General features: G+C 47.7%; 1 protein-coding gene across 1 annotated transcript in view; it reads left to right on the top strand.

The window, feature by feature from the left end:
* The window catches only part of IGDCC3 (immunoglobulin superfamily DCC subclass member 3), a 112,373-nt gene that overhangs the window by 65,486 nt on the left and 32,801 nt on the right, over positions 1-14,086 (top strand). The window contains exons 4-6 of the mRNA XM_064456083.1: positions 251-381; positions 5,917-6,054; positions 12,905-13,063. Coding sequence (XP_064312153.1) covers positions 251-381; positions 5,917-6,054; positions 12,905-13,063 — 428 coding nt within the window. The remainder of the gene's footprint in view (positions 1-250; positions 382-5,916; positions 6,055-12,904; positions 13,064-14,086) is intronic.

Here is a 14,086-nt window from a genome sequence, read left to right on the forward strand (position 1 = left end):
AAGATGAAGACAGGGAATGTAATCCCTGTAAAAGAAGAACAAAGGCTCAAATATTTAAAAAACAAAATCAAGAACTGATGCAGTGATAAGCATGGGCTTGGCCTGCTAGGGGCTGCAGCACTGGAGTGGTATTGGCGCCTCTGCACCGGGATGCGGGGAGCCAGCCTGCCTCACCTGGATGGGTGTGCAGCCTGCTTTCGCATCGTGTCCTGCTTTGCAAGTTTTTGTTTCTGCTTTTCTCTTGCCACAGGTACACGCTGCTTCCCAAGGGGGTCCTCCAGATTACGGGACTGAGGGCAGAAGACAGTGGGATTTTTCACTGCGTTGCTACCAATATTGCTAATGTGAAGTTCAGCCGGGAGGCCAGACTCACCGTATCAGGTCGGTACCAGTAAACACTCTCCTGACTGTCTTTCTGTCTTCTTCTTCCCACTGTTGGCCTGGACCAGGACAGTTTAAGAGAGCTTTAGGCTAACAGCACTGAGGAGCATCCCTCTGTCCGGCCATAGCGCCTTCCTGGTTCTGGATTGTTATTATTTCCTGCCAGATCAGTCCATTTGATAGCAGATAAATCTGTCTCATTGCCTGTAAATTAGCGCTAGTTTCTGGGTAGAGGGAGGGTGGTGAGAAAATGAGTTACAGCAGCTTTACATTAAATAAATTCTTTTGGAAATGTGGAAGATTCATCATTTCCTTATGAGACCTGCCCACTCTGGAAATAATTGCAGCACAGAGGGTGATCAATTATTTATCTAATGGGGGAATTATGTTCTGTAGGCTGTTAGCGTTGCATTGTGACCAAAGCGGGCTAACCTTGCTTTGGAAGACGAGAAAGAGAAGCCCTGAGCACCCCAGGCTGAATTTCAACTTGGTTCTCCATCCACATTTGAAGTCAGTGGCAGAAACAGGTTTTCACGTCTGAAAGCTCCAGCTGAAGAAATGACGGTGCCCTAAGGTCTCCTCTCCAAAAAAAAAGGACCAAAATCACATACCTGCTGTTTGGTTTTGTGCTGCTGGAGGTAGGATGTGACGAAGCTTAAGGGCAAACCAAAACAACCCACATCCATGCTTTGCATGTGCACAAGTTTGGCCTATTTGTGAAAGCACACAAAACATCATGTGGAAGTGATGACCTTGGGCACCGTGAAGGAAGGATCAGGGTGCAAATACGCTGTGTTTCCATGGCTGTGCTACCCTCTGCTGACCCACCCATTGCCCATCCTCCATTAGCTGCCTCTGTGGGACCCAGCTGATCTCTTGGAGCCCCTTCAAGCAATAACTCATCGGCCAATTTCTAAACCTGATGTTAGATTGTCACCTTCTAGTTCAGCTTTCTTCATTTGTCACTCTTTTTCATTTAAAACACTCTTAGCTTCAGCAGTCTCCCTTGATGTTTCAGTAGCTGCTCCTAGTATGAAGGAAGTAGGAAATATGAAGTCAAATCGTACAGGCCAGCCCGGTCAAGCAGCCAGGAGTGAATGACACTTTTGTGCCCTCTTAGACATGCCTTTGATATGCTCAACCTCCTCATATGAAAACAGGACAGCTTGCTTCTGGACTTCAGAGCATTTGTGGGTTACCTTCAGAGAAGGTAAGAGTGCCAAAGAAGTAGTCACCTGCAAATTGTGGCTATGTCCTGCTGGCAGGGTCGCCTCTGAGATGCAGGACTTTGTGCAGGTCAGAACCCCGCTGGGATGCTGGGTACCCACTGTGGTCCCCTGTGACAGCAGTGGTGATGGATCTGTGGCTCTTGGTTAGGGGACCAGCCTAGATTCCCTGTGGAAATGTGATGACAGCTTTGGAGATAAGAGGCAAGGGAAGTCTGCACAGGGCTGGTTGGGTGTCTGTTTCTCTGTGAGCTTTTTTTGCTTGCAGCAAAGGGTCTCCCCGCTACATGAGCTGTGATCCTCCTGTCCATCAGATACACATAACTGCTGGTAGCCGGTGGCTGGAGGCCTGCCAGCGTACGCTCGTACCTCACAGCCTGCCTTCAGCCTCCGGAACGGCTGCCTGGCCAGCGGTTCTGGAGCAGGAGACTTAACGCCTGTACCGAATGTCAAACTAGCCTCTGCCAGCTGTAAAAAAGCAGAACATGTGAAATGGGGTGAGGCTGAGGAAAGAGTGATGCTGTGTGTATCAACTCTGACGGGGAAAGGAAGCAGGTTAACTAGTTCTGAAAGACCTAGGAGTTTTTGATGCCTGTTACTTAGCTGTTTTCTTGATCTATGCGAACAGTAGCCATGTGGAGGGAAGAGAGAACCGTAAATTACCAACGTGGTGAAGTTCTTTGTGTCAATTTACTGGCCTGAGTTATTATTTCTCACAGGGCAGAAAGTGCTAGTTGTTCTCGTCTGACCATCCCTCATTTCAGATGGATATTTTCCAGGTTTCCTGTCTGTGAAACGTTTGTGGTTTTTCTCTTCCTTAAAGCAGTCGGATGATGAACACGGGCACCGTGTGTAAGTGTCTGTAGAAGGGCTTGGACCATGCTTCAGTGACTGCATGTCAGCAGAGCTGCCGTAACGGGATGTTTGCATGCTCTCACCCCATGGAAAACCCATTGCACCGGGTTAAACCCCAGTGAAAAAGGTTTACGCTTTGCGATGCTCGCTGGGAGCACACAAATTAGACCAGGACAGCGGGTATGTGCTAGCATGTTAACCCTAGGCTTTGGCACACTGCTGGAGGCTGTGGTGTGCCACAGAGGTAGCACAGGGACGCTGCTTCACTGGTGTGGGTGTTGTATCAGTAAATTCTGAACTAACGTGAGTGCTGCTGGGCACATGTCGTTACTGCTTACCCCACCATGCCTAATCTTGCAGATCTTTCCATCGCCTCCATCTTGTGTAGAGGGGTAAAGGGAATGGTGCTCTCTGCTCTTCGTCGTGGTGGGAGGGTTCCCTCTTCTCTTAACAGGGCAGCAACTTCAGCCAATGCTTCACCCACAGGAAAGCGCCAGGTCTGCCTCTCCGGGGTTTCCAAGCCTAGCTCTGGCTGAGGAGGGAGGAGGGAGATGATGGAGATGGGCTCTGGGAGCCGCTGCCCTGTAGGGCACTGCCACAGCCCGGCTGGAGGAGGAGGAGGATGGCTGCCTGCAGGGGATGAAGGAGGCTCCTCGCAGCACTTTCCTCCCTCTTGCTGGCAGTGGTGGCAGGGCTGCCGGCAGTGAGCGGCACAGATATGTCTTCCAGCCCTAGTGATTGATTATTTTCAAGTGCCTGCTTAGCGGAGATGCTCCCGAGGGGCTGCCTGCCTCTGTGCTGACGACACCTTTTCAGCACGAGCTGCAGCTCTCGGTGCTGCTGTCCTTTTGATCAAGATCTAACAGCCCATGCCGGCAACGCTCCCATCCCTGCTAGAGTGCCTGTCACTCCTGGTGGTGCCGGGGACCTCCCCGTTCTTACCGCGATTGCTGCTGGCAGAGTCCCTGGGGACCATGTGTATCATTAGAGCCTTTTTCCCTTTCAAAACAAACCCCCTCGCGTTGCCCTGAACCCTGTTGTGCTCCAGCAGCGCTCGCCTGCCGCGAGTCCCTCGTTTTGTTACTCCTTCCTTCCTGACCCTGCATCAAAGAGCTTTTCTGGTTGGAGAAGGAAACCTCCTCCTCGATAGTCAGGCACGGTCAACCCCTTTGCATGGTGCTGGCATCTGGCCGCCGTGTCCCTGCTGGGTCACCGTCCCCTCTGGCCCTGGAGCTGGCACTGCGGCGGGCGTTGGGCTCGGCAGCAAAGCTGCGGGACCGTTACGTGGCCTTTGCAGGGGAAGGTGAGCAGCGGAGGAAATGCCGCTTCCAGAGCTGGGCAGGGTCTGGCCAAACTCGGGGAGCTGAGCCCACTCCCAAAAACCTGAATGCCTATTTAGGACTTAGAGTATAAATCAAAGAGTGTGATTTTTTTTTTTTCATATTTTATTGTCAAAATAGTGTTTTATGAATTCTGCTTTGGTCTCGGCTCCTGTTAACTGATATTCTTGGGTGACCTTGGACAATTCATTTCATTTCTCTGTGTTTTGAAATATTGAAATCACTATATAATACGATGATAATATCATATTATTCTAAGCGTGAACATTTAGTATTGTGATTCAGAACAATAAATCTGCATGGGTTTTAAAGGCACTCTGAGGTACTGAGGGGGAAGGTATTGTTTTTCAGATCTCTTGGGGTTAACCAGCCGGTCATATGAATTTATTGTGCATTCTGGTTCTCATCAAAAAATCTGCATTTTATGACTTGCAGTGAAATGCGTTTAGTGAGAAAGTCAGCTCTTAAGTCACACTGACACGGTGATTTTTCCTGGATTTTGCCCATTTAGTCACAACCTCTGAGTCGCTTTATCGCTCCCTGTTTAGCCCCTGTAGGAACGAGTAACAAACGAGCCGCTCTGATCTGTGCTTGCCCTCGGACCGCTGCGAAATCCCCCTGCTAATGCCCTGACTTCAGCCCCTGAGCTGCTGTGAAAGGGTAACGTTAAAAAGTGCAGGAAGAAAATAAATTTTTGCTTGGAGAAAAGCCCTTGCAGATTGGTTTTAGTGGATCACTTCTCTTTAACAAGCTTTTTGGACGACAGAAAGTCCATGTACCAGAGTCAGTGTGGGATGGTCCCTATAGCAAAGCCCAGCCTGTGGCAGAGCTCTGCTCCCCAGCCCCCCCCCGTGCCCCCTCTCCTGCTTGGGGGGAGACAACAAGCCCAAGAATTTCTCTCCCCAGGTGTACAGAGCATTTTTGCCAGCAGCAGCTGTCAGATTGTTGAAATTCCTTAAACACTGCTTGACCTCGGCATTTCTGGAGTATAACCCAGCTCTCATCAGAAATTGGGAAAAGACTAATGCAGAGATTATTGGTGTTCCTGTTTACTTATAGAGAACTGAGAATATCTCCTTCTTTTCCTCCTCTCCTGCTCCCAACAAATGGAGGTGAAGGCTGAAGGGAGCTTTGGCCCAGGGATAAGGCACTTTTTGGGGACTCTGGAGATTCAGGATCAGCTGCAGTGTACCTGACACGGGATGATGGTTTTATCCCGCAGTCTCCTCCTGTCTGGTGAAATGTGGTTTCTTTTGCTTATCCTGTGCCTGTCTGGTTTCCAGAGTCCTTGTGCCAGGGCTTTATTTTATTACGGGTCTGTGCATCATCTTGTATGACGGGTTTCGTTCTTGGTTGCTGCCACTTGGTGCTACTGTAGTGCAAATAAATGATTGGTGATCACATCATTAGCAATGATTGTATCACGATTATATCAGAGCAATGGGATGCATCGTCTCCCTACACCCAGTTACACCAGAGTGGGCTAGGATAGGGGTGCCCACCCTGTGGGCTTCAGTCATCAGAGGAGTTTACTTGAGTTTCCTCTCAAAAAGATCCTCAGCAGGAGTCAGGGACTGGCACCTCCATCACTCTTTGTGTCCCAGGACAGGGCTTTTGGAGCAAATTACACCAGCAGCAAGGGAGGATGCTTGCAGAGTCGCAGATTTAGGCATTGTGGACTGCATGGATTACTTTATGGCTTGAGATGCTGAAAGATAAAGCAACTCCTTCATTTATTTGCATTCCTGTCTGCACAAGCTGTCCTGCAGCTTGTGTCCTTCCTCTGCAACGTGTTTTTCCTGCACATCTGCTTTCTGCAGTTCACAGCGCGGTTCCTTCGTTATGCTGCCCGTATCTGGGCGTTAACAGGGCTGCTGTGGCTGGGTCGGTTGGCTGAGGGATTTTCCCCAGGAGTATCAGCGCACGCTTAAAACGTGTTCAGACAATGTGACTGTCACGCAAGCATTGTGCTCCTTTTGTTTCACGTACATCTCGAGCTTGTTGGGGATTACACCAGCCACATCATTTGTACTTAGAGGGTGCATGAAGCCCTCACCGTTTCCATTAAACACGAGAGAATCAGATGCCTTTTAACGATGATGTTGTCCTTCCAGGCTCCCACTCCACTGTTTATAAGGACCCCATGATTCTCGTGGGTCCGGAGAACCTCACGCTGACAGTGCACCAGACAGCTGTGCTGGAGTGCATCGCAACGGGCAATCCCCGGCCCATCGTCTCCTGGAGCCGCCTAGGTAAGCTCCTGGGGTGACCGGGATTTCCTCCTCCTCCTCTCCATTGCCATCGCATGGGAAATAAGTAGGTGCCGCTGACTATTTTATGCAACAAGTGATTCACCCTTTCCCTTCCCACTGAAGTTAATTTTAGGTTTGAAGTGTTTTTTATCCTCATGTCTACATTTTGTTTTTTCTATCTGCCAACATCCTATTTTCACCTGTTAGAGAAGTGGGTTGGTTAAACCTGTAGATGTTTCATGAAAGGTGATAATTTTATCTTTTCTCGAGTGACAGCATCTTCTTCAGCTGCATCAAAAACATCACCACTGTTGGCCTAGAGAGGCAAAAGCATACACAAACACATCTTTCACGTAAAACAGACTTGAAAGAAACTTGCTGACTGTTCAGGGAGTTTTAAAATAATTTTTGAGGGGAAGAGAGTGGTTAAAGTCACGTGTCTGAAGCTCTGAAAAAACAAATGCTGCTGGGGTCCGTGATACTTTTTTTAATGAGCATGGAAACCAGAGGCAGTGTCTGATAGCATCATACAAACAAGGAATAGCAACGTGCTGCGTTTCTCCCAGTCTGAAAACAAGGGTTATTTTAGGCTCTAACTTTGTGATAGTAGCTCAGAAACTATTTTGCTCAGAGCAAGGCTTCCATTGCCCTACAGAAACCTGTGCTGAGCAAAGAGCTGATCGTTTTTTTTTTCTCTTCCAGACCTTGTAACTCTGCCTGTGCACACTGTGGGGTTGGGTTCAGTTAGTATTTCCCAAGCCCTTGTCGTCTGCAAGGTCACGTCATTTTGGGATGCTAATCTCCCCAAGTCCCCCAAGGTGGCTGTGAAGCACAAACAGGGATAATCCTGTCTCATGCTGCCATGCAGGATGTGGGACTTCATCCCCGTGGCTCTCTGAGGGTTGGGGTCCGGCTCATGAGAAGGGTGACTTCCCACTCCAGAGCCATCTGCCAGGGCACAAGGACACGCATCCAGCATCAATAGCACAATTTCTCCATGTTTGCCCTCCTGCTTCATCCTCTGGTGGCTTGTAAAATCAGCTTGTGTCTGCCACTAACTGGGTTTTTTTTTCCTCCAGAGCCATAAACATCAGATTGATGCTGTTTTAAAAATTCCCCAGATAGGCTGTATCACTGTTTTGGTTCTCTTGGACACAAGGCAGCTCTATGTTAGCGCTCAACTATAATAAACTACTTTATAATTGCCTTAATTATAAGTGCTTATTACCTTCTTCAAAACACTTGTCTCTATAGAGCAGTGCAATAATGAAGATGTAATAGCTCCGTGCGATGTTTGTCTGGATGGTCTGAGTTCACCGTTGCCTTCCACCAAAAATAAATACCCTCTCCCAGCTGCTTTGCAGCACAGCAGCAGAATTAGAGCTACTGAATGAGACAGAGATCCCATTATTTTCCCTCCCCTTCAGCAGGAATGTTTCCTGTCCAAAGCATCCCAACGTCTTGTTTAATATTACACCGGCCTCGGCAGTGATGTGGCGTACAGGCCCTCGGGTGAGTTGGTGGGTTTGGCATCCCTTTGTAGCCATTCTGGAAGTGCTTTCATGTCTCCGTGTCTGTGTGATCAGGAGGAGGGAGAAGGGTTTAGGCTGGACGGGGAGGTCCTCCGAGCATCTGTCGTCTGTACATGTGGCTTCCTCCCACATGGGGGTCTCCTTCCAGAGATTCCTCCTACAGAGCTGGCCAGCTTAAGTAGCCAGTTAACTTACTCAGCTTGGAAAAAAATCCTTTTGATCCACTTCCAGAAATAAAAAAAAAATCTATGGTCACTGATTTAACAATAGGCCTGATTTAATTTAAACAAATAAAGTCAATTATATGTGAACATGTTTCTTGCTTGGTCGAAATAAAGAAGAGTCGTGGCCCTGCCATTATGCCGGGTCTTTGCACAGGGCATGTTGCCATTTCGGAGTGTCGCTCTGAAGCTCTTTGCTCACACTTTTGATTTTGTGGCATTTCTTCTATCAGAAAGGAGCAAAAGAACAATTTTGCTTTTACAGCTTTCTGTGCAGGGGAAAGCAAGCCATAAACAACATTTGCACTTTTTGCTTTGGCTTTGCTAAAACCTGGCCGGTTTTCAATGGGAAAGGCAGCTATATTTTGCTTGAAGGAAATCATTCAAATTCTGGGCCAGTTTTTGAGTGTCACACAATCAATTTTGAATTTAATTTCCTTGGGAATATGTTGTAGCCCCTGACCACAAACAGAATTCCTGTGTCTTGCCGTGCATGAAATGTCAACATTCATTAGAGAGCAGGCTCTGAGAGAAATGTAAAATCATTAAGGGTTCGTTCAGGGGAAGATAGGGCTTCTCCTTTCAGAGCTACGCACTTCAGGCTTGGACCTGTATGTGTGCACAAATGAATATCCTGGGCACTTACTGCAAAGCCTTTTGAATGAATGACGATTTTAATGTATCCTTACCCTTTAACTGACAGGCCACTGAGCTGGCCTCCATAAAAGGTACCAAGGCAGAATAATAAACTATTTAGAGAGATATAGAAAAGTGAGGCGAGAGAGAAAAGACAGTGATTATCTGATAGCGTTATACAGAAGTTGTCAGAAAGGGTCGCACAATGGGAAGGAAATTACTAAAGAGAGAGCCATTCAAGAAGTAAACTATACAACAATTGTAGGAGCCAATTAATTGGTAACTTATTGGACACAGAAGCTTGCAATAGATGGCTGACTGGTTGACAGGAGCACCGTTCCCGTAAGTGTTTAGAAATAATAGAGTAAATTTCACCACTTCACATACTGAATAGTCAACTGTTGCAATGTACTCTAAATATGCTAATCCACAGTGCCCAGTGTCCGCCGGAGCAGGAGACCCATGTGTCTAAAAAGTGGAAGGCTACTATGGCACAATACAAAGAATTCACAAAAGACCTAAATGATCAACATTAGAAAGTTGTTACTTTCTTTCTACTTGCTACTTATAAAAGAAAGCCGTTCGTGTTGTTGCATATTCATATCGCCTGGCACGTTTTAACGGGCCTCCGTAATTGGTGCTGGTGTGCCAATCACTCGGTTAGCGGGCGGAGAACGGACTCCATAAAGCATCACGAACACCTTGGAAAAATAAATAATGCGGCTCCCAAACCCCAGGTGTCTTTCGTCCAGATTTTACCCCAATGGGGAACGTGGAAGCCTCTACTTGTCCATAGCCGGGGCATCCCTTGGGAGCCTCTCCCATTTGGAGAACAGTCTCCTTTATTAATCAGTTGACCGGCTGCTCTTCACAACCAGCTGAACCTCCTCCTTCAGCCCTCATCAATCAGGCATTGACAGAGAGAATCTGCCAGACATTTCCACCCAGACTGGCTTGTTTTCAGCCCTCAAATTTTCTGCTTTTGACTTAATCAGAAGAAGTAGGTGGTTATGTTAAATGAGCAGCGGTTTCAAGCCTGCGCACGTCCTGGGAGCTTTGGGAACTGAGCAACAGTGTTAGCTTCAGCAGTCTTTTGGATTGCTTCCGTGGAGAGATGACTTGGTGATGGCAAGCGATGCCAGGAAGGTGGGTTTTTAGGGTTGGGATCCCTTGATCCAAGGCACTTTTCAGGTCTCTGTGTAAGTGAAACAGGGTTGAAATAGCAGCCTTTGCAAAGCAGGTGTGAGATGTCAGTCCTTCTGCACAGCACTTCTGCAAAGTGCTGAGCTTGCAGGATGCAATGAATTTCTTGTGTAAATACTCTGTATTATTTATACGTGTTGTCGGTGTTATTAAGTTGGACTTGATATTAGCTGAAGATCTTCTAACTGATCACAGGATGGCTCAGGTTGCGTGAGGCACGGTAGAGTGAGGAGGAGGATGGAACAGGCTGGGAAAGCAGAGATATTTCTCTAGAAGCCCTTTTCAGTGCTCTTTGGAAGGGAGGAATTGAGCAAGAGGCATATGGGATGATCTGGCACGGTGATCTTTGCTGGCTGTTAGAGGTGGCCACACTCTCTGCTTAAAATGGCAGATCCGCCAGGGTTTCTGAGCGTGGAGAGCTTTGTTCTTCAGGGAAACGAGAGATGGTTGGTTGGCAGGAGACATTTCTTCAGACCACCACACCTCTAATTAATAGCTGGAGCTAGAGAGGCAACTGAGGACATATCGATGCTGGTATTTGGACTGTGTGGAGTACCTGCTGCAGGCTGGGTCTTTGCACGCTTAAATTATGTAGCACGTTATAAATAATACAGTAAAACTACTGACATTCAAGTCACATTTCTGTGGTATTTCTTAAGGCAATGATGTGATGAAGCATCCAGGTATGGCCACTTAGCATCTTTCTCTGGTCCCGCCCCTCCCTCGAGAGAGATATTTGATTTTTACGCCTATTGTAAATATGGATTTCCAAAAGTCTAATTTAAAAGATGAAATCAAGTTCAATTTGAATTTAATTCAGACCTCTTTACACTTCAGTTCAAATGATGTTTGAAAGGAATGGTTCCTTCTTATTGCTCATTAAATGTGGGACAGGTCATGTTTTACTGTCCTTTTTATGACTGAGCCATTTACTGCTGCAGTGGCTTGGCCAGCTATGTGACCATTTAATCATTTAATGACATTGTTTTTCTCTCTCTAAAAGACCCGAGTGCTTTTCTTTGCAATGCAAATAATTAAGTGGTCTGGCATTGCCTGCCTAATGAAGCAAGGAAACCTTTAAGTTTAAAAATTTCCTGAAAAGCACTATATAAAGAGCATGGCAGGAGATAAATTTGTGAAGTGCTTTGTAGCTTTCAGTCTGTGTTTTGCCAGTGTTCCTAGCAGGATGCTGCCGTTAATCTGAAATGGGATCCCTCACTTGTATGGTCCAGGCTTGCGAGCTGATGAACATGTGCTGCTCTCATGAATGCTGCCAGAGACACTTGCTCTCCATCCCATCACGTGCCTTTCTGTGGGGATCCAAGCACTTGCTGGGCAGCAGTGGCATTTCTGGGTTGATGGTTAATTTGTCCCTCTCCTTGAGTGTCTTCCAGAACCTGTTGGTTATGAATGGCCCAAATCCTCTTCATATTCTTGTTATGCAAAGGTGATATTGCATATAAAGCATACGCTTGCAAGATAACTTTTAACCAGCCCTGCATGCCTGCCTGTGGTGAAGCATGGAGCCTGCCCGAGGTCAGGCGTGAGCCAGGTCTTGGTCAGGGGCCATGTTGTTGTATAGGAGGGGCTATGAAGGAAATCCTTGGGGATAATGGGGTGCTTTGGGGTGACTGCAGCAGCCCACGGCAGCTTGTGTTTCCCTCTGTGTTTTCCATGAAGGTTTCCCATTGCTGGATTACACCAGATGCAGCCACTGAAATGGTTGTGTGCCACAAATATTGGTAACCAGCCTGAGTCTGAGGTCCTTCAGCGCTTAAACATCCCTGGAAACTGTTCTGCCCACTGGATGATGATAAATTTTAAAGCGGGTTGAACAGCCGTTACCTAGCATCTCTCAGGAGGTGGCCTAGAGCAGTGGAAATCAGCTAGAGCATCTCAGATCTTTCCCCATGGCCCATTGCTTCCTACAGAGCAGTTCTGGTTTTATTTGGCTTCTTCCATTTCCTCAGCAAGAGTACGGCAATAGAGCTCCCAGGAGGAATTTTTCAGCTGAATTTTCCCTTTTACTAGCCACAGCTTTGAAGCACAAGACACAGGCTCTTCTGCTGTTGCAGAGCACACGTGTATGGAGGGCTCGTGGGATGGTCAGGTGGGGAGATCACCAGGGCTGGTTCTTGCATCTCTCATTTCTGTAGGTTCTTTAACTTCCTCCCTGAGTGAAGGTGGGAGAGGAACTGGATTCCCATTTTCTGTCTGATAAAAGTGTGCTCCCTTTAACTGCTCCTCCAGTAAAACTACTCCCCTGCCTTGCCCCTCTGCTCAGACACCCCAACACATGCCAGGACTGATCTAGAGCTGCCTTTGTCAGACAGTGTTTTAAAACACAAACCAATGAAACAATAAAAAGCAATAGCCTGATACTAATGAAACACATTTTAATTAGAGCTGGCTGGGAATTTTCCAGTGAAAACAGGCTTTGTTGGAAAAAGGTGAATTCCCTGAGACTGAACTATTTCACATTAAGTGCTTCGATTTTGAAGACCTTGTGCTGGAGCCCAGGCACGGTTTTTTGGAAACATCACTGCCCTCCTGCCAGCCTGCCTCAGACCCAGCACTTAAGATGGAGGCAGCCCTTTCCAGTTGCCCTTCCAAGCCAGATCTAACCACCAGCTCAGAGTCTGGCTCCTTGGCCCTGAGCCCTGTTCAGGAGCTAAGAAATTGAAAATCTAGTGTTCACACAGTTTCTGAAGCCACAAAAATCCATCAAGAGCAGGCAAAAAGGCATAACTTCTGGTTCAGGAAATCCCCAGTTCACCAATTGCTGGTGGCTGGGAGAGTGTGTCAGGGAGGTGCTGCTGTAGGTCGGCTGGTCGTCTCCTTCCCAGAGCATCTCTGTTTGGAGCAGGCTGTTGAGCTGGTTGGATCCCTGGTCAGTTAATGTAAGAAACTGATATGATTTAACTTGGTTTAACCTTTCTGTTGAAAAGTGTTCTGGGTTTTTCATCTTGATCTGAACACGTGGCTGAAAGCTTCACATTTCCTGTGACGGTACCTTGGGTTTTCCAAGCGGCACAAAGTGTGGGTTTGGGCAAACACCTGAGGATCCTGGTTTTCTCCAGAAGGCAGTACTGCTAGGAGCATCAGCTAAACCCCACTGACTTTAATTTGGCAAATCCCAGCAACACAGCATGGCACCGCTCCGTAAGTACTTAGATAGGACCTCACCGAGGACTCTGCCCCGGAGAACCTCACTCAAAGGTCCAGCGTGTGACTCTTACCCTTTTCCCCTTCTTTCAGACGGCCGCCCGATCGGCGTGGAGGGGATCCAGGTGCTGGGGACAGGAAATCTCATGATCTCAGACCTCACCGTGCAGCACTCTGGCATCTATGTGTGCGCCGCGAACAAACCTGGCACTCGGGTGCGAAGGACCGCGCAGGGCAGGCTCGTTGTACAAGGTGAGCAAACCTGGGGCTTGGGGAGCAGTGATGCCCACTTCGCTGTGCCCTCTGCACAGGCTCTGTGTCACCTGGGCACTGTGATGGGTTGGGTTGGGTGGATGCTGACTTTGCTTCTCTGATGGTGTCAGACAAAGGACTTCTTTTCTAGACACGTGGCTTTCCAGGTGGGTGTACGTCTCTGTGTCCCACACAGATGAGTAGCAACTAGCTGTCATTCAACTGAGGCCTCAGCTGCATGGGTTGCAATGGTTTCCCACTCCATTGCCGGCATTTATTTGGCTTAACAGACACCAGTTGTTACTTGTTATCATACTTGTACATCTCAGCAGAAAGCCTGGGCTGAATTAATCAGCCAAATTAATCTCTCACCCCTGCACGGTCCTTAGTGATATGGGCAGACTGGCACTGTTCCCACATAGGACCCCTCTGCATGATACATCTCTCTCCTGCAGTGGATCCGGGAGTCGATATCACTCAGAGTATTGCTCTCCAACTGAAATGGCGCCAGTAAGTCTAAAACCATTTCCAAAAAGTCAGTGAGATTGTTCTCTTTAGTTTTGTTCTTTCATTCTTTAGTTTTGTTTTCTTCACTGTATCTGAGCCCCTTGCCACAAGATGAGTAAAGCACCCTTTGGGGGAGATGCCCAGGAGGATGCAGGTCGCTCCTCTTCCCCTCAGCAACTGTCCTGAAATGCCACTTGTAAAGGGTGAATCAGCCCAGGGTAGAGATCAGCACTCAAGAAACCAAACGTACCCCCTCCGCATGCTCCGTGCGACCAGTTTCCATGGTGAGGGGAGCCAGGCAAGTATTTCGGAAGGCAAACCCAGCTGGCAGCATGCTCTGAATGGCAGTAATCCACCCCTGATTACAGGCACTCACCTCCTCTTCAAGCTAGTCCACTTAAAGCATCTCGCGCTCTCATCAGTTCACTCATTAACTATTGACTGATGATATCCTGAATCTAAAATTACACACCTCCTGCCGAAGCGAGCTAATTGTACCTTTCATACTGGTGATGG

Source organism: Phalacrocorax carbo, chromosome 7 (assembly GCF_963921805.1).
Source record: "Phalacrocorax carbo chromosome 7, bPhaCar2.1, whole genome shotgun sequence".
NCBI lineage: Eukaryota > Metazoa > Chordata > Aves > Suliformes > Phalacrocoracidae > Phalacrocorax > Phalacrocorax carbo.